The 17,500-nt window shown below is 42.1% G+C and overlaps 1 protein-coding gene across 1 annotated transcript in view; it reads right to left on the bottom strand.

Moving 5' to 3' along the window:
- Positions 1-17,500, bottom strand: part of LOC143283312 (glutamate receptor ionotropic, kainate 2-like) — a 609,057-nt gene that overhangs the window by 83,132 nt on the left and 508,425 nt on the right. Inside the window, exon 10 of the mRNA XM_076589503.1 lies at positions 1,136-1,330. Coding sequence (XP_076445618.1) covers positions 1,136-1,330 — 195 coding nt within the window. The remainder of the gene's footprint in view (positions 1-1,135; positions 1,331-17,500) is intronic.

The raw sequence follows: 17,500 nt of genomic DNA, 5'->3' as shown, positions 1-17,500 counted from the left end.
GCATGGCCTTTCTTGAATAAAACATCGTTATCGTTTTCGTTATATTCCTCTCTCTCTCTCTCTCTCTCTCTCTCTCTCTGCAACCCGAACTGCTTACCACAGATGATATTGGGAGGGAGTATAGTGGTGCGTGTGTGTGTTTCTGTGTTTTGTGTTCAGTTTTCAGTGTTCTCTCTCTCTCTCTCTCTCTCTCTCTTTCTCGCACATTCTCTCCATTATGAGTTGATATTACGACATTGTTCAAAGATATGTATATACACAATATTCACGAATTACATGTATAATATTTTTTGTGCGCATCATGTCGTAAAATGTTTCCTGTTTATGTGTAACCCCTTCAAATGCAGCCATGGCCTTTCTTGAATAAAACATCGTTATCGTTTTCGTTATCTCTCTCTCTCTCTCTCTCTCTGCAACCCGAACTGCTTACCACAGATGATATTGGGAGGGAGTATAGTGGTGCGTGTGTGTTTTTCAGTGTTCAGTTTTCAGTGTTTTCTCTCTCTCTCTCTCTCTCTCTCTCTCTCTCTCTCTCTCTCTCTCTCTCTCTCTCTCTCTCTCTCTCCATTATGAGTTGATACTACGACATTGTTCAAAGATATGTATATACACAATATTCATGAATTACATGTATAATATTTTTTGTGCGCATCATGTTGTAAAATGTTTCCTGTTTATGTGTACCCCCTTCAAATGCAGGCATGGCCTTTCTTGAATAAAACATCGTTATCGTTTTCGTTATATCCATCTCTCTCTCTCTCTCTCTCTCTCTCTCTCTCTCTCTCTCTCTGAATTATGAGTTGATACTACGACATTGTTCAAAGATATGTATATACACAATATTCATGAATTACATATATAATATTTTTTGTGCGCATCATGTTGTAAAATGTTTCCTGTTTATGTGTACCCCCTTCAAATACAGCCATGGCCTTTCTTGAATAAAACATCGTTATCGTTTTCGTTATATCCCTCTCTCTCTCTGAAACCTGAACTGCTTACCACAGATGATACTGGGGGAGGGGGGGGAGTATAGTGGTGCGTGTGTGTGTTTTAGTGTTCTGTGTTCAGTTTCCAGTGTTCTCTCTCTCTCTCTCTCTCTCTCTCACTCTCTCTCTCTCAAAGCTCAACTCACCCTATCAATGAGCTCCTTCACCATCCCGTTCCACTCGCCGTTCTCATCAGCGCTGCCGTAGTTGCCGTCTGGCACCAGGTAGATGCGGTACCGGAACCCCACCATGGTGGCCAGCTCGTTCAGGAGGTCGATGATGAAGCCCTCGAACTGGTCCGCCGATTTGGGGTTCTCGGGCTCCATCAAAAAGGGAGGCTCCTGCAAGAAACCCGGGTGGTGGAAGGGTTGGGGAGTGGGGTGGGTGTGTGTGGGAGGAGTGAGGGGGGGGGGGTAGCGAAGAGTGGGTGTGGTGTTGAGAGGGTGAGACGAGGGGGGGGGATGCGGTGGGGGGAGGGGGGGAAGGGAGTGGGGAGTAGTGATGTAAAGGGATGCGTGGGTGGATGGGGAAGGGTTGATGTTGTGATGAAAGGAGCGAAGGAGGGAGGGTGGGGGGTGGATGGGAGGGAAGGAGAGTTTGGTGAAGGGTGGGGATGGAGGGGGAGAGGGGGGAAGGGGCACAGAGAAAACGAGCGAAGGTGGTGTTGGGGAAGTTTTGGAATGGAGGAGTGGGAAGGGTATAGGTGGTGGGTTGGTGGGGTTGGGTGCGATGGTGGGGGGGAGGGAGCGAATGGAATGAAATGGGTAGGGGGAGAAGAAAGAGAGTGGGTTGGTGGAGGGTAGAAGGGATGGAGAGAAGGGCGGAGAGCGAATGGGGTGGGTGGTGGAAGTGTTAAGGGGGATGGGGGTGTAGGTTGTTGGGTGGTAAGGAGGGATGGATGGGGGTGGAGGGGAATTGAGTGAATGGTGAGGGGGTGGGAGAGTGGTATGGGGGTTGGTGGTGAGAAAGAGAGGGGGGGAGAGGGTTTGTTAGGGACGGGAGGGGGTATGGTGGAAGTGGGATGGGGGGTGGGGGGTAGGATTTCAGAGAATTAGATTCCTGTGAATTTTTTTTTTCTTTTGAATGATAATATAAGAAAATGTTATGTTATGGTGCTTTAGATTTATTTTTTGTACACACACACACACACACACACACACACACACACACACACATATATATATATATATGTGTGTGTGTGTGTGTGTGTGTGTTTCTGTGTATGTCTCTGTGTGTGTGTGTGTGTGTGTCTTTGTGGTGTTGTTATCTTATGCATCCCCATTACACATGTAGGCAACGAAAGTGAAGACAAGTATTTGTTATGTTCGTAAACGATAGAATGGTGCTTCTCATTTTCACACATCCTGATAGTACTTTCGTCTGCAGTGAAAGAAAGGTTTATTTACTCTCTCCCCATCCTTTCTCTATATCTGTCTGTCTGTCTGTCTCTGTCTGTCTGTCTGTCTGTCTGTCTGTCTGTCTGTCTCTCTCTCTCTCTCTCTCTCTCTCTCTCTCTCTCTGTCAAACCAAATCGTACTTGTGTTAATATTTGTATTGATTCCAGGAATATACTAATTATTAGCCACAACTGATGTTATTATTATCGTCTCGTCTTCTTTACTCAGTTAACTGATAATTATTAATAATTAGCCAGACAGAGGAAACACGATGCGATGTTAATGTAAATGTGAGAATCTGCTCAAGCAAACCGCATTCCAAGAACAGTCCATGATTATTAGGCAAGCTGGCACACAAGAGTTAGAAACGAAATAAAAGAAACTTCATTTGACCAAGTGCACACGTGAATTTAGATGGTCATTGTGGTTCTGTGACACCTGTCCGGAATCTACATATACATTTTTTTGTCATTTTTCGTTCATACATTTATTTGTCTATCTATCTAATCTGCCTACCTAACTGCCTACCTACTTACCTAAATAATTGATTCATAAATTCATTTATTTATTAATTTATTTTTCATTCATTTATGCTGAAATACGAAAAGACATACCACAAGATGGGTAGCTATTCGGATGAGACGATAACTTGGGGCCCTGTGAGCACCATGCACTTAGCGTACGTGCGTCAAAGAACCCACGGCAACGAAAGGGCTGTTTATGTCTAACAAAGTTCTGTTCGTAGAAGAATCCACATTGATGATACAACAAATACGCTTGCAGACAGAAACAAATAAACAAACAAACAAGCAAACAAAAAACAACCATGGGTGGCGCTGTGTTGTGGCTTCGCGCTCCTCCCACACAAAGAAGCCCGAATTTCACACGGAGAAATGATAAGGTCTGACAAATAACGAGCAACACAATACAATACAATACAATACAAAAAACAACAACCCCAAAACACAGAGTACAATACAACAAAACACAGTACAATACAATACAAGAGAACACCGTGCAATACAATACAATACAAAACAATACTATGCGATACGATCTAATGTTATGCAATGTAATGCAATGCAGTATCGTAGATATACAATAGGGCCTAATTGTGGGAGTGAAATTAGATAGGGTGGTACGTGATTCCTTAGAGGATGCCTGGGGTGTCGTCCGGAACTGTTTGCGCCAAGGGGGACAAAATATCTGACGAGTGTTATCCGGGAGAGAAAAGGTTCGAAGTATATTAGGCAGGAAAAAAATTGGTCCTCTCAATTACAGCTGATTCAAAGGGTGATCAGTCGCGGTCATTGAGTTCTAAAAAGAAACAACAACAAAAATCGATATATTTCTTTCATTTTTCTGCACTATCATCTACACCGTTTCAGCGACATTTCTCTCATGCCGCTCCCCCCCCCCACCCCGCTTAATCCCCCGTCTAGCGCTGCCATCTCAGCGCGGGCAGGAAACTACTTCATAGACGTTACGTTAGGTCGCTAGGAGGCTGCGCACTAGAGAAGGCCCTGCAATGTTGCTGCCGATTCATTTCGATGGTGTTCAGTTGTGCCTGTTCTTCTGATCCGTCGTTATACGAGGAGGGATGCCATTTACAAAGCCTACCCCTCCTCACACTCCCCCGCCACCCACTGACGACAACTTTATTTGTATGTTTGTTCAGGTTGAATTAGTCCATGTTATCAGATGACAAATAATTATATCAGTTCGGGCAAATCGTGTAGAGAAAAAACAACATAAAATTATATGGCACCAATCAAATGTAATAAAAACGACATTAGCGAATGAGGGACTGTATAACACCCAATTGCTTAATGAAATTATTTACCATTTCATTATTATCATTATCATTATTATTATTGTTGTTGTTCTTGTTGTTGTTTCTTCTTCTTCTTCTTCTTCTTCTTCTTCTTCTCCTTATTTTGTATTCATGTGAAGAGTTGCAAAACTAGCGAACTGAAATATGACAAAAGTTACTGTCAGGTGGAAGGTGATAGATTAGTGAATACACAGACACGCTGTTAGACAGACAGAGCTTCAAAACAGGCCAGTTAATTCTCAACATGCAAGCAGACCGCCAGAAGTCAGAGTTTACGGAGGTAGTTTCATTTGCCAAGGTATATGGAAAAAAAAAGAACACGATGCAACTTCCTCAATGATGCAAAGCGAAGCAAACGACAGAAATGGAAATATTTGTTGTTGTTTTCTTGTTACCCTGACATCATGCGCAGATACAAAACGGGACATTACTGGTGCTTTCAAGACTTGATTGAAGAGGAGGCTTATTCCAGCCGTTAAGTCATCATTAGATTCATCATTAACATCATCATCATTGTCATCGTCACCACCACCATCATCACCATCAGGGGCAGCAGCAGCAGCAGCAGAAGCATCACCATCATCATCATCATCATCACCATCGTCATCATCATCATCATCATCATCACCACCACCACCACTACCATCATCACCATCGTCATCATCATGACCATCATCATCATTATCAGCAGCATCAGCAGAAGTATCACCACCACCATCATCATCATCACCATCATCATCATCACCATCATCATCACCACCATCAACAGCAACAGCACCGTAACCGCCACCACCATCACCATTATCATCAGCATCAGCATCTCCATCATCATCATCATCATCATCATCACCACCATCAGCAGCAGAAGCTGCAAAACCACCGCCACTATCGTCATCATCATCGTCACTATTATCACCATCGTCATTCTCTCTCTCTCTCTCTCTCTCTCTCTCTCTCTCTCTCTCTCTCTCTCTCTCTCTTTCCAGACCAGAAAATAAGCCAACCAACAATCATTGTTTTGATACATTTATGCTGTGCATCGGGTGTATCAACTTCTGCTGATGTGCGCCTGAGCACTGTATACGTCGGTCAGTGTCCGTGTCTTTCCTCCCTTCCCCATCCCGCTTGTCCCACCCCTACCTCAACTCTCTCTCTCTCTCTGTTTTTGATCGGTGAGATAGACTGGTTTCTTTGGATTTGGGATATTTTTACGACAAAGCTTTTTGCCGCGAAATTGCTTTCACACGAGCGTGCGAGCACGTACACACACACACAAACACACACACACACACACACACACACACACACACACACACACACACACACACACACACACACACACACACACACACACACGCACACACACACGCACGCACGCACACACACACATAGTTGAATGCAACTTAAAGTGAAAATATATTAAATTTGAGAAATCTCAAACACATGTGCTCTGGTGCGCACGTACAGCCATGACCGCGCAAGCACCCATTAGCAAACGCGCGCACTGTGATAACAGCAGCAGCAGCATAAACAACAACAATACAAATAACGATAAAAGCGTCGTTAGGATTTCAATCTCATGTCATCACCAGGACATAAACATATCTCTCTGTCCCTCCTATTTTTTTTTTTCTATATCCCACGACTCTCCTATCTCTGTTCCCCACTTCCAACCTAATCCTCTCCCCCGCACAAATCGCAATGCCTTTTCAAATCCCTAACCCTTTCCCCTCCCCTCTCCTGTCTGTCTCCCCTCAACCCCCCCCCCCCCCACCCCCCAACCTCCACCCTACCCCCCATTTCCTCCTCCCTTTACCCAACAACCTCCCACGGACCTCCGAGTTTGGCAGGTGCCTGACCAGCAGGAAAACCCAACACGCTCATGCAGGCATTGAGCGTATACATGATTTACATATTTCTGTACCTGTCAGAGTGGGATTACTTCTACAGAATTTTGCAGGAGGACAACGCTGAATGTTGTCATGGGTTCTTTTTCGGTGCGCCAAGAGCGTGCTGCACTCGAGAACTCGGTATTTAGTCTCACCCGATTGAACAACTAGACTTTCAGTTTGATTTTCCAGTCAAACTTTGTAGAGAGGGCGAGACAGGAAACGGAAGCCAGACCCACATGGACAGAGTATTGCAGAGGAGCGTCTTCAACATTCAGCCATCTTGCTCCTTTTTTGACAAACACAGACAGTTGACATACACACACACACAAGAGAGAGGAATACACGGACAAAAATGGACAAAGCAAGCACGAAGAAAGGAAACAAAGAAAATTTAAACAACATGCAGACTTTTTCCTAATGTAGATGGCTCCGTTTTACAGCTGGTCCAAGACATCCTCCCTCCCACCCCCCAATCCACTCTCCCACCCTAAAACACCCCCCCCCCCCGACCCCCGTCACCCCCTTCCCTGATAAAGACCAACAAGCAAATAAACAGAAAATAAAAAGTATTCCTGTTGGGGGAATTTATCCATTGCTGTCTTACCTGCACTTTTTTGTATGCGAAATTAAATTGAAGAAGAAAAAAAAAAGAGAAAGACAACTGAAATATGCTGAACATGTTCTGAATCCATGCTAACAATTGTGAGCACGTTGCGTTGTTTCTAACCAAGGGAAAAATATTGTAAACAAAATTTAAAGCATAATAATAATAATAATAACATGGAAAGATGAAATAAATGAGAAAGAAATCATAAAGACACACAGGAAAAAACAACAAACGTAGCATGAACATTAACTGATTGATATTCTTTTGGTTTAATTTTAGATATTCAAGATTTCATTTTCAAATTGTTATTTTTGATTATTTTTATCTTTTTATTTTATTTTATTTTATCTTATTTTATTTTTTTACATTATTTTCAATTATCAAACTGTCTGAGCTGGACACGGGCCATAGACATAGAGGAGATAACTCCTACAGAACCCAGCGGACGTGAAGTTTGCAGAAATTAAGAGATTAAACGATTATTTATTTTATTTTATTTTATTTTATTTTTCAGAAATCATGTTTTCATCTTTCCCGTCTGTATTCGGCTTTTTGTTTGTTTGTTTAATATATTCCTTTGCTCTTTTCCCTCCGTTCCAACTCATCTGTGTGTGTGTGTGTGTGTGTGTGTGTGTGTGTGTGTGTGTGTGTGTAGTTGTGTCCCACACCTTCCCGACCCCCTCAATCTCTCGTTGTTGTGTTTAGTTCAATTCCTTGTCCTTATTTGTTATCGTTTTCTTTTTCGATTTTTCCTTTCTTTTTTTTTTTTTTTTTTTTGTATTTGTGTCCCTGATGTTGTCGATTTGTGCTTTTTTCCCCCTTTCTATTCAACCTTAATTTTGTGACTTTATTTTTCCTCTCCTCTGTTTGTTATCTATTCTCTTCGCGCTGCCCCCTAACCATGCTTTTTTTTCATCACTTTCTTTTTTTTCCCAATATTAATTCCTCCTTCCGTTATTCTTTCCTTCCCTTCTTTCTTCCTACCATTATTTCATGTCTCTTTGTTTTTCTTTTCTTTTTTTCCATCTCTTTATTTCCTTCCTTTCTTGCCTACTTCTTTGTTGTTGTTGTTGTTTTATTCATTGAAAAGTTCCGGAAGATATAGCACAGTGAGTGTGTTAACCCTAATGCGTTATCATAGAAGAGAGAAAGCAAATAAATAAAAAAAAACTTAAAGAAAATTAAAAAGAGAAAAGTTTGTAAAGGGCACAGTTTGGAGGAGGAGGTGAGAGAAGAGAGAGAGGGAGAGAGAGGGGAGTGCGTGCGCGCGCGCACACACACACACACACACACACACACACACACACACACACACACACACACACACACACACACACACAGAGAGAGAGAGAGAGGTCAGAACTGGGATCTCAAGGCGTTCTTATTCAAAGACTGATATTATGATAGTGTCTGATCAAGGCCCACAGTGCAACAAACAGGGCCTGGGAAGCAGTCAAAAGAGGAAAGGATCTCCCTCTCCATTCTTGAAGCCTTGTGCCTCCCGTTTTTCCACCTCAACTATACCCATCCACTTCTTCTTACACGCCCCTCCTACCCCTCCCCCCCCCCCCCAATCACTTTCATCCCAGGTGAAAACCAAAATAAAAACAAACACATAAAAACTCACAACTCGCTGCTGCTCGCCCTGCTTTGCCTGTCCTTTATGTCTGTTTGTCTGTCTAATCCTCTCCTACATCCACCCCCCCCCTCTCTCTCTCTCTCGCTCTCTCATTTTCTCAAAGAGAAAGAGCATTCCCGAACAAGCAAAAACTAGCCTCCTTCAGCCTTCAACACCCTACCATCACCCTACCCCCACCGACAAAGCAAACCAAGCACAACATCAACAACAACAAGAACGAAAGGAGGTTAACCAAAAACAACGTTTGGCAATGTCCGGAAATAGAGGACAAACATTTAACCAACAACAACGTTTGGCAATGTCCGGAAGTAGAGGACAAACATTTAACCAACAACAACGTTTGGCAATGTCCGGAAGTAGAGGACAAACATTTAACCAACAACAACGTTTGGCAATGTCCGGAAGTAGAGGACAAACATTTAACCAACAACAACGTTTGGCAATGTCCGGAAGTAGAGGACAAACATTTAACCAACAACAACGTTTGGCAATGTCCGGAAGTAGAGGGCAAACATTTAACCAACAACAACGTTTGGCAATGTCCGGAAGTAGAGGACAAACATTTAACCAACAACAACGTTTGGCAATGTCCGGAAGTAGAGGACAAACATTTAACCAACAACAACGTTTGGCAATGTCCGGAAGTAGAGGACAAACATTTAACCAACAACAACGTTTGGCAATGTCCGGAAGTAGAGGACAAACATTTAACCAACAACAACGTTTGGCAATGTCCGGAAATAGAGGACAAACATTTAACCAACAACAACGTTTGGCAATGTCCGGAAGTAGAGGACAAACATTTAACCAACAACAACGTTTGGCAATGTCCGGAAATAGAGGACAAACATTTAACCAACAACAACGTTTGGCAATGTCCGGAAGTAGAGGACAAACATTTAACCAACAACAACGTTTGGCAATGTCCGGAAGTAGAGGACAAACATTTAACCAACAACAACGTTTGGCAATGTCCGGAAGTAGAGGACAAACATTTAACCAACAACAACGTTTGGCAATGTCCGGAAATAGAGGACAAACATTTAACCAACAACAACGTTTGGCAATGTCCGGAAGTAGAGGACAAACATTTAACCAACAACAACGTTTGGCAATGTCCGGAAATAGAGGACAAACATTTAACCAACAACAACGTTTGGCAATGTCCGGAAGTAGAGGACAAACATTTAACCAACAACAACGTTTGGCAATGTCCGGAAGTAGAGGACAAACATTTAACCAACAACAACGTTTGGCAATGTCCGGAAGTAGAGGACAAACATTTAACCAAAAACAACGTTTGGCAATGTCCGGAAATAGAGGACAAACATTTAACCAACAACAACGTTTGGCAATGTCCGGAAGTAGAGGACAAACATTTAACCAACAACAACGTTTGGCAATGTCCGGAAGTAGAGGACAAACATTTAACCAACAACAACGTTTGGCAATGTCCGGAAATAGAGGACAAACATTTAACCAACAACAACGTTTGGCAATGTCCGGAAGTAGAGGACAGACATTTAACCAACAACAACGTTTGGCAATGTCCGGAAGTAGAGGACAAACATTTAACCAACAACAACGTTTGGCAATGTCCGGAAATAGAGGACAAACATTTAACCAACAAAGAGTACAAGACCGAGTGGGTCTTTTAATTCAACTTCAGGCTGAGCACCAACATAAGAAACCAAGCAAGTCTTTTTTCACGCCAAAGGAGCGAGGGAAGGAAAAAGATAAGGTTACTATGCACAAAGCAGCTGGGAACAGGAGGACATAAATATAGACAGATTTGTCACAAAACAAAACTAAATTATCATAAACGGAGCGCGTCTTGTTTTAAACGGGAAGACAAGAACACAAACTGAAGAAGGCAACGAGGCAATATATATATATATATATATATATATATATATATATATATATATATATATATATATATATATATATATATATATATATACTTTAAATCATAGGTCAGCAGACAAATAATTAGCGACATAAATCGAGAAATACAGGAACAAACAGAGAAATAAATGGAGAAATCAATACATGAATGAATAAAAACATACAGGTAAACAGAAATAAAGGAATGAATGGTTGAATAAAAGAGTAAACAAAAAATCAATCAAATAATGTAAATAAGTAAATAAATCAATACAAATGTTTTCAGTTATTTAGCCATTTATAATGTGTCTTCTTTATGTCTTCTAATGCTAAGATTTTAGTACTCTGGCGGACTGTTTCTCTCCCTTTCAAAAAAAAAAGAAAAAAGAAAAAAAAAAAAAAAAGATTGTTACAGGGATCACAAACAAGTTACGGACCACAGAGAAACTGACAGATTTTCTTTTTGGAGGTGTGAAATGATGCCGAATTTTCGGCAAACTGTGGTGTACCCACTCAGTCAATGGAATGAGCATCACTCAATCCAGATGTGCTTTATTCCACTTGCAATTCCACATTTCACAATGAAAAACTGCAGTTGTTTTTATTTATTTATTTATTTACAAGATAGGCAGCAGCAGGAGAACAGAAGGAGGAAGTGAAAGAGTAAGACAAGGAGAAGAGGGAGGAAAAAGAAAGAAAGAAAAATTGAACATGATGGCGAATAGGATGACAATATTGCAGGCAGACCGGATTAAGGTAAAATACGAGACTACTGTTGTTGTTGTTGTTGTTGTTTTTGTTTGTTTTTTAAGATAATAGCAGAAACGTTCCTGACAATCATCGGCAAGAAGATGCATGTGTCTAATTAGAGGCCAAAGGGACAAGGAATTAGTAGCACGAGCACAAGCAGATGATAGCTAAGATTCACACAGATGCAGAATACACACACACACACACACACACACACACACACACACACACACACACACACACACACACACACACAAACAGATCACAGGCGGGCACTGATAAGGGCATGATCAGTGACGTTCGTTGAAAAGGATCAAAGGCAATACTCTTAAACTGCACTGTGTGATAAGCGTCTTGAAGAAGGCAAAGCGGAAACGAAACAAAAGAGTTAATACACGTGTGTGATGTCCCAAAACTCACCCGATGTCCGTAAACACGTGTGTGATGTCCCTAAACTCACGCGATGTCCGTAAACACATCTGGCATTAACTGAAAATTCGTGTTCGGACTGTATATGTCAGGGAACACTAAAAAAGGGGAAAAAAGTAAAAGAAACTACAATAATAATAATGATGATAATAATAATGACGTTAGCCTATATTTCTCAACACGTGATTTCCGAACGAGAAGACAGTGCATTAGGGACATGACACGCGTGCGACACCTTGACGAAGTATGGTCAAATGAGGTCAGCAAAAGCGGGATTTATTATTACAGTCGCAGAAGCCAAGGCAACCCAACAGGAAAGAAAACAAAAACAAAACAAAACAAGAACAACAAAAGAAACGAACCATAACGGATGTGACAATGAGCATCGGAAGCACGTCAGGCTGAAAAACAAAACCAAACAAAACCAAATACATCAAAGTAACGTGATTGTCACATGTGCACAAAAAGAAAAATCACGCTAAACACTATGACACAACTTATAATAAAAGAACGCCACTCAGCTTTTGCCTGGTAATGCAATTAAAAAAAAAAAACTAGATTAAAACGACAAGGAAAGTTATTTCATTAAAATATGAAAAAAGAAAAAAACAAACAAACAAACAAACAAAACCAACAACTAAACATGTCATCTAATCTACTCGCTATCAGGTTTTAAGTGCTGAACCAAATTAATAATATTGTTCATCACACTCAACATTTAATAAAACAGAAAACAATCCAAAGAGAAATACCACACATGTAAGAAATGTCAGTTAACTCATACCTCTAAGAAACAGCACGTGAAACTTCAAAAAAATCATCATCGTAATCATCATCATCATCTACTCCATCCTGATGCTGATTAATAAAGAAAACGAAAAGAGCACAGATAACCAGAGTACACGTTACAGACAGAAACTGGGCACGCACACAGCATACACCACACAGCACACACACACACACACACACACACACACACACACACACACACATTCGAAAAAAAAGAACAGAAGCTTTTTGCTCCGTTCACCATTTCTACATACATAACACTTGAAAACTGAAACCACTCGCACATAAATGTACCAACAACAATCACGTATGCAATGATTATCAAACGCAGTGATAACACACAAAACACACACACACACACACACACACACACACACACACACACACACACAGAGAGAGAGAGAGAGAGAGAGAGAGAGAGAGAGAGAGAGAGAGACCCTCCAAAACAAACAAAACAGAAGAAGAAAAAGAAAAAGAACCAAAAAAAAAAACCCAAAAGACACAACAACCCACCTCCGTATGCTTTCAAATAATGTGGATCAAACAACAACGCTCCCTTCCGACCACACACACACACACACACACACACACACACACAGGTCTCTAGAGGGGGGATAGAATAAAATAAACTTAAATAGATTAAAATTTTAAATAAACGTCTGTTCATTCCATGTAGCTTTTTAAGTAATGTGTTCTGGAATGCCAGAACACGAAAGCGACCGTGTCAGCTTCTTGCGAATGTCCATACACAGAAATAGTACATGGTATGAACATGAAAATGATTACCTGAGCAGGCAGGTATATCCATGGAAATATGATATCGCATGTGCGTGCCCGTCCGACACTCCGCCCCCCCCCCCCCCCCACACACACACACACAGTGCTTTTTCACCGGAATCATACTGAACCGTATGTATATTTACTTGTTTTTTTCGAGGTGGGTGTGTGTGTGTGTGTGGCGGGGGTAATGGTTGTAGTAAGTAACCGATAGGAACGACGCTGGCTTTTCCGCCCCACCGCGTCCCCTGAAAAACAGATCAGTTCAGAACCATCTCACCAGCCACCAACTAATGACGCCGTACGCAAATCTCCGGTATACGAAAGAGACCTGTGGCAAGAGGAATGGAACTCTCAAAACTACCAACGCTCCGTCACCCGACGCAGTCTGAAAGGAAGTTCTTCCCTCCCAATCTGTCATGAGAAGACAGGAAAAGGAGAGGAGATTATTCTCCAGGCATGCACAGAAAAGATCACCAGCAAGAGGAATGGAATTCTCTGAACGGTGGTAACAGTAACTCTTCCAGTTTGTTTTTTTTTTTGGCAAGATCTGAAGGGATTTTTTCCATCCGTCTTGGGGGAATGTAGGGGGGTTGGAGATTCGTTCCTGGCAGTCTGCGTTGACGTCTTTTCCTTTCTTAGCCATTCCCATTTTTCTTAGCCATTCCTTCACAATGGTGGCCAAACGCTTCAACCAGAGAGGACATAACATTTCTGAAACGCGTTGTGGAGCCACCGAAGAAGAGATCCACACACACCCAGCACGACTATCGGGAAGAGACACGAGAAATTCTGGCGCCACCAACTACAGACCAGACTGTCCTGAAGGACTGAATGTGTATGACTCAAACATGGGATGATGGTGCCTTGATGTTTCATCGTCTTTTTCTGCGCTCACATGAGCTGTGTGGATCGCTCTGTGGATGCGCAACAGTCAGCCAGACTTAGCGAATAGTTCTAAGACAGAGACAGAGACAAAGGGAGAGAACTGTAGCAGTAGTAGTAGTAGTAGTAGTAGCAGCAGTACTATTAGCAGTAGTTGTAAACGTCACATAAAACATGTCATAATTAACACTCATTTTTTTCAAATTACGTCAATTATCCTTGAAGAAGGTTTACAGACCGGAAACGTGGTTGTTTCTTTTATTTTATTACTGCGGGTTTTTATGCGTTGTAGTTTTGTTAAAAAAAAAGCCAAAAAACAAAACATTTTCATCATCTGAAAGACAATGGTAGTTCAACCATGTGCTCTTTGCGAAGGGTCTTTTGGTATTTAACTTTAGAAAAAAAGAGAAATTCTCCTCACTGCTGGAGTTTTTGATATGTCTAGCACAGACACTTTGTTATGACACGATGAAGACCCCCTTCTTTCCGGACTTTACACCACATGCCTCCTCGTCCTTCTTTTTCTTCTTCTTTCTTTCTTGTTCTTCCTATTATCATTATTGTTGTTGTTGTTGTTGTAAGATATTGTATTATTTACGGATAGAAGTTATTTTTTCGTCACTCTGATTCATTCTCAAAGTTGATTGAGGCGAAGTTCATTTGGACTGGCGTGTTTCTATTTATGAGAGTGTGCGTTTTTCCACGTTGTTTTGTGGAATTTAGTCGTTTGTTTCATTTCTTTCTTTCTTTCTTTTTTATGTGTATCATATTCGATGCAATCCCTTGTGGCCGGCTGTACTAAAAATGCGGTTTAATTTGATTTTGATTTGATGGAGCTCAGCCTCTTTTCCCTGCTGTTTCTCTTTTCTGCTGACAGTATCTGCAGCCATTGATTTGTTTTAGCTCTGCCATTCACGTTTCTGGCACGTCGTCAGGAGGAGGAAAGAAAAGCAGCATTCTGTGAATGATAGTGATTCTATGAGGACATCAACTGAATTCTTTCCTTCCGTCCTCCCTCCTGTCTCACTCACCCCTTCTCTGTCTCTATGTCCATGTGCCTATTTGTTTCTCTCTGTCTCTCTCCCACTCACTCTCTGTTGCTGTCTTGGTGTGATACATTGGGTTCAAATAGGTGGTTTTATTCAAAGTACTTCCATCACTGATGATACTGGGTGGTGTAACGTTAATGATTTAATTGAAATCCATCAGCGCTTAAACCTTTATTTATATACTTATAATTTATATTTAGTTATTTTTGTTGATTATTATTCTAATTTTGATTATCATTTCTAAAGGGGAGGGGAGGGGGGGATTCCAATCGAAACACGAACCGAAGTAACCTTGCTAATCTCTCAGGCTCTTAGCTATCCTGGCTGTCTGCTTTGGACAGGATCAGCATGGCTTTGCATAACTGTTGCTCTTTTCTTCACAAGAACGTCCACCGTGTCGGGGTGTCATAGTCTCATCTTCCTCCCGCATGGACGAAAAGCCGGTTCATGTACAAAGACTTCCTCTCTTGTGTCTTCTTCCCTAACCCGGCAAAAACCAAATAAAACCTTTGCTCTGACCGTCCCTTTGAGCGCCGAAAGCTAATTACACCGTCTCCGGTGGCCCAACAAACTCATCAGCTCTAAAGGAAAAGTTGCCCCCTCCCCCTCGCCCCCCACCCGCCACACGCCGACCTCGCGGACCGAATTAGCCGCTCCGGGCTTAACCTCCAAAGTTGAGCCGGTGTAGGGTGTTAGGCATTGGCATGGACCGGTCTACCGGTGGCCGTTTCTCTGCAGAATTCGATTAGCTGGCTCGTTTACTCCTCCTCTGCCTCAGTGTCCATCCGCTCTGACCCTGACAGCGCACCCCCAACCCCCACAATCCGCCCCCCCCCCAACCCATTAGCCGTCGTTAATTAGGGGCGGGTTTCAAATGAGACCACAAGGTAATTAGAGAAGGGTGCTGTAAGGAAAATGTTACTGACCGGTTGATTAACTGGAACTTGGGTGGCGAGCGTGTGATGTTCGTTCGACGTCCGGTGCAACGGCTGGAAATCGCTCCAAGCTTCGGTTTGACTCTTATAGGAGTCGGCTCAGAACTGCCGTCCGTTGGAGATGTTTCAGGGCAGGTGTTAAAAACAAAATGCACACACACAAAAACCCCGATCCATATTAACCCCAGACTGTTTATACCTCCCCGAATTTTGTGCTCCTGTACACGATTCCGTTGGGTTTCTTTTGCTTTTGTTGTTACTTTTTTTTTTTTTTTTTTTGCTCGTTTTTTTTCTTTCTTCTTTTTCCCCCCATTTTGACAATCAAGAGGAATCGTAAGGAGTTCGTTTGGTGAAGAACCATGATGACTTTATCCCCGTGTGTCAAAAAAACAAACAAACGAGAGGCGAGTGAGGAGTTGAGTTCTTTCGGGGCTGAAGTGCTGCCCCTACAATGGGTCCCCATGGAGTTACTTTGGGCTGGTCCCCTAATACACCCCAATAACGTTCGTGTGGAGTCAATCTGGTACTGGCCGGGAGTGACCGTTGGAGTCGAAAAGGTATCAAGCAACACTGACTTACCATCGACGGGCGCAATAGCCGAGTGGTTAAAGGGTTAGACTTTCCATCCGAGGGTCCCGGGTTCGAATCTCGGTAACGGCGCCTGGTGGGTAAATGGTGGAGATTTTTTTCCCGATCTTCCCATGTCAATATGTGTGCAGACCTGCTTGTACCTGAACCCCTTTCGTGTGTATACGCAAGCAGAAGATCAAATACGCACGTTAAAGATCCTGTTACCCATGTTAGCGTTTGGTGGGTTATGGAAAACAAGAAATACCTAGCATGCACACCCCAAAAAACGGGGTATGACTGCCTACATGGTGGGTTGAAAATGGTCATACACGTAAAGGCCCATTCGTGTACATACGGGTGAACGTAGGAGTTAGAGCCCGCGAACGAAGAAGAAGAAGAAGAAGTAGACTCACCATGGTCTTCTTAGGGAAACAGGACTGGCGTATTTTAGGGACTGCCCAAACTTTACATCGTCCTTTTTTCCACCAGTAATGTAGTAATTCACGCTTTCGAGACAATCTGACAAAAAATAACTTTGAAGGCGAGGAGTTATATCTGAGTTTTAAAAAACAAACAAACAAACAAAAAAAAACAAAAAAACCACAAAAAAAACCAAACCAATAAACAGCCGTGGGGAGCTTCTTGGTGGGGGTCGTTTTCGGGCAATACACCGGCGTGACAGATGGGAAAGAAGAGAATGCGTACTACGTTTCCGGAGATGGAAAGATGCCTTTGGGCTTGTCAGACAAAGAAAGCATTATCAGCTTTGCAAAGTTAATTCCAGAAAGACGGGCAGGCTTTATGCTTCGGTTTGTTTCTCTCGACTACTGTTTAATATCAAACCAAAAAACAAACAAACAAACAAACAACCCCCACCCCCATCCCAACCCACAAACAACAACAACCACATCAGAAACAACTAAAACAGGGGGAAAAAATCGCTCGTTCCAAAAACATACAGATCCAAGCTTCTTGTTGTTTTCTATTATCTCGTACACAAGCGGGGGAAAAAAAGAAAGGAAAAAAAAAGAAAAAGAAGAAGAAAAATACTGAGAAACAAACTTGGGAACT

The sequence above is a fragment of the Babylonia areolata genome, chromosome 6 (assembly GCF_041734735.1).
Source record: "Babylonia areolata isolate BAREFJ2019XMU chromosome 6, ASM4173473v1, whole genome shotgun sequence".
Taxonomy (NCBI): Eukaryota; Metazoa; Mollusca; class Gastropoda; order Neogastropoda; family Buccinidae; genus Babylonia; species Babylonia areolata.
This window is presented reverse-complemented; position numbering and strand designations above follow the sequence as displayed.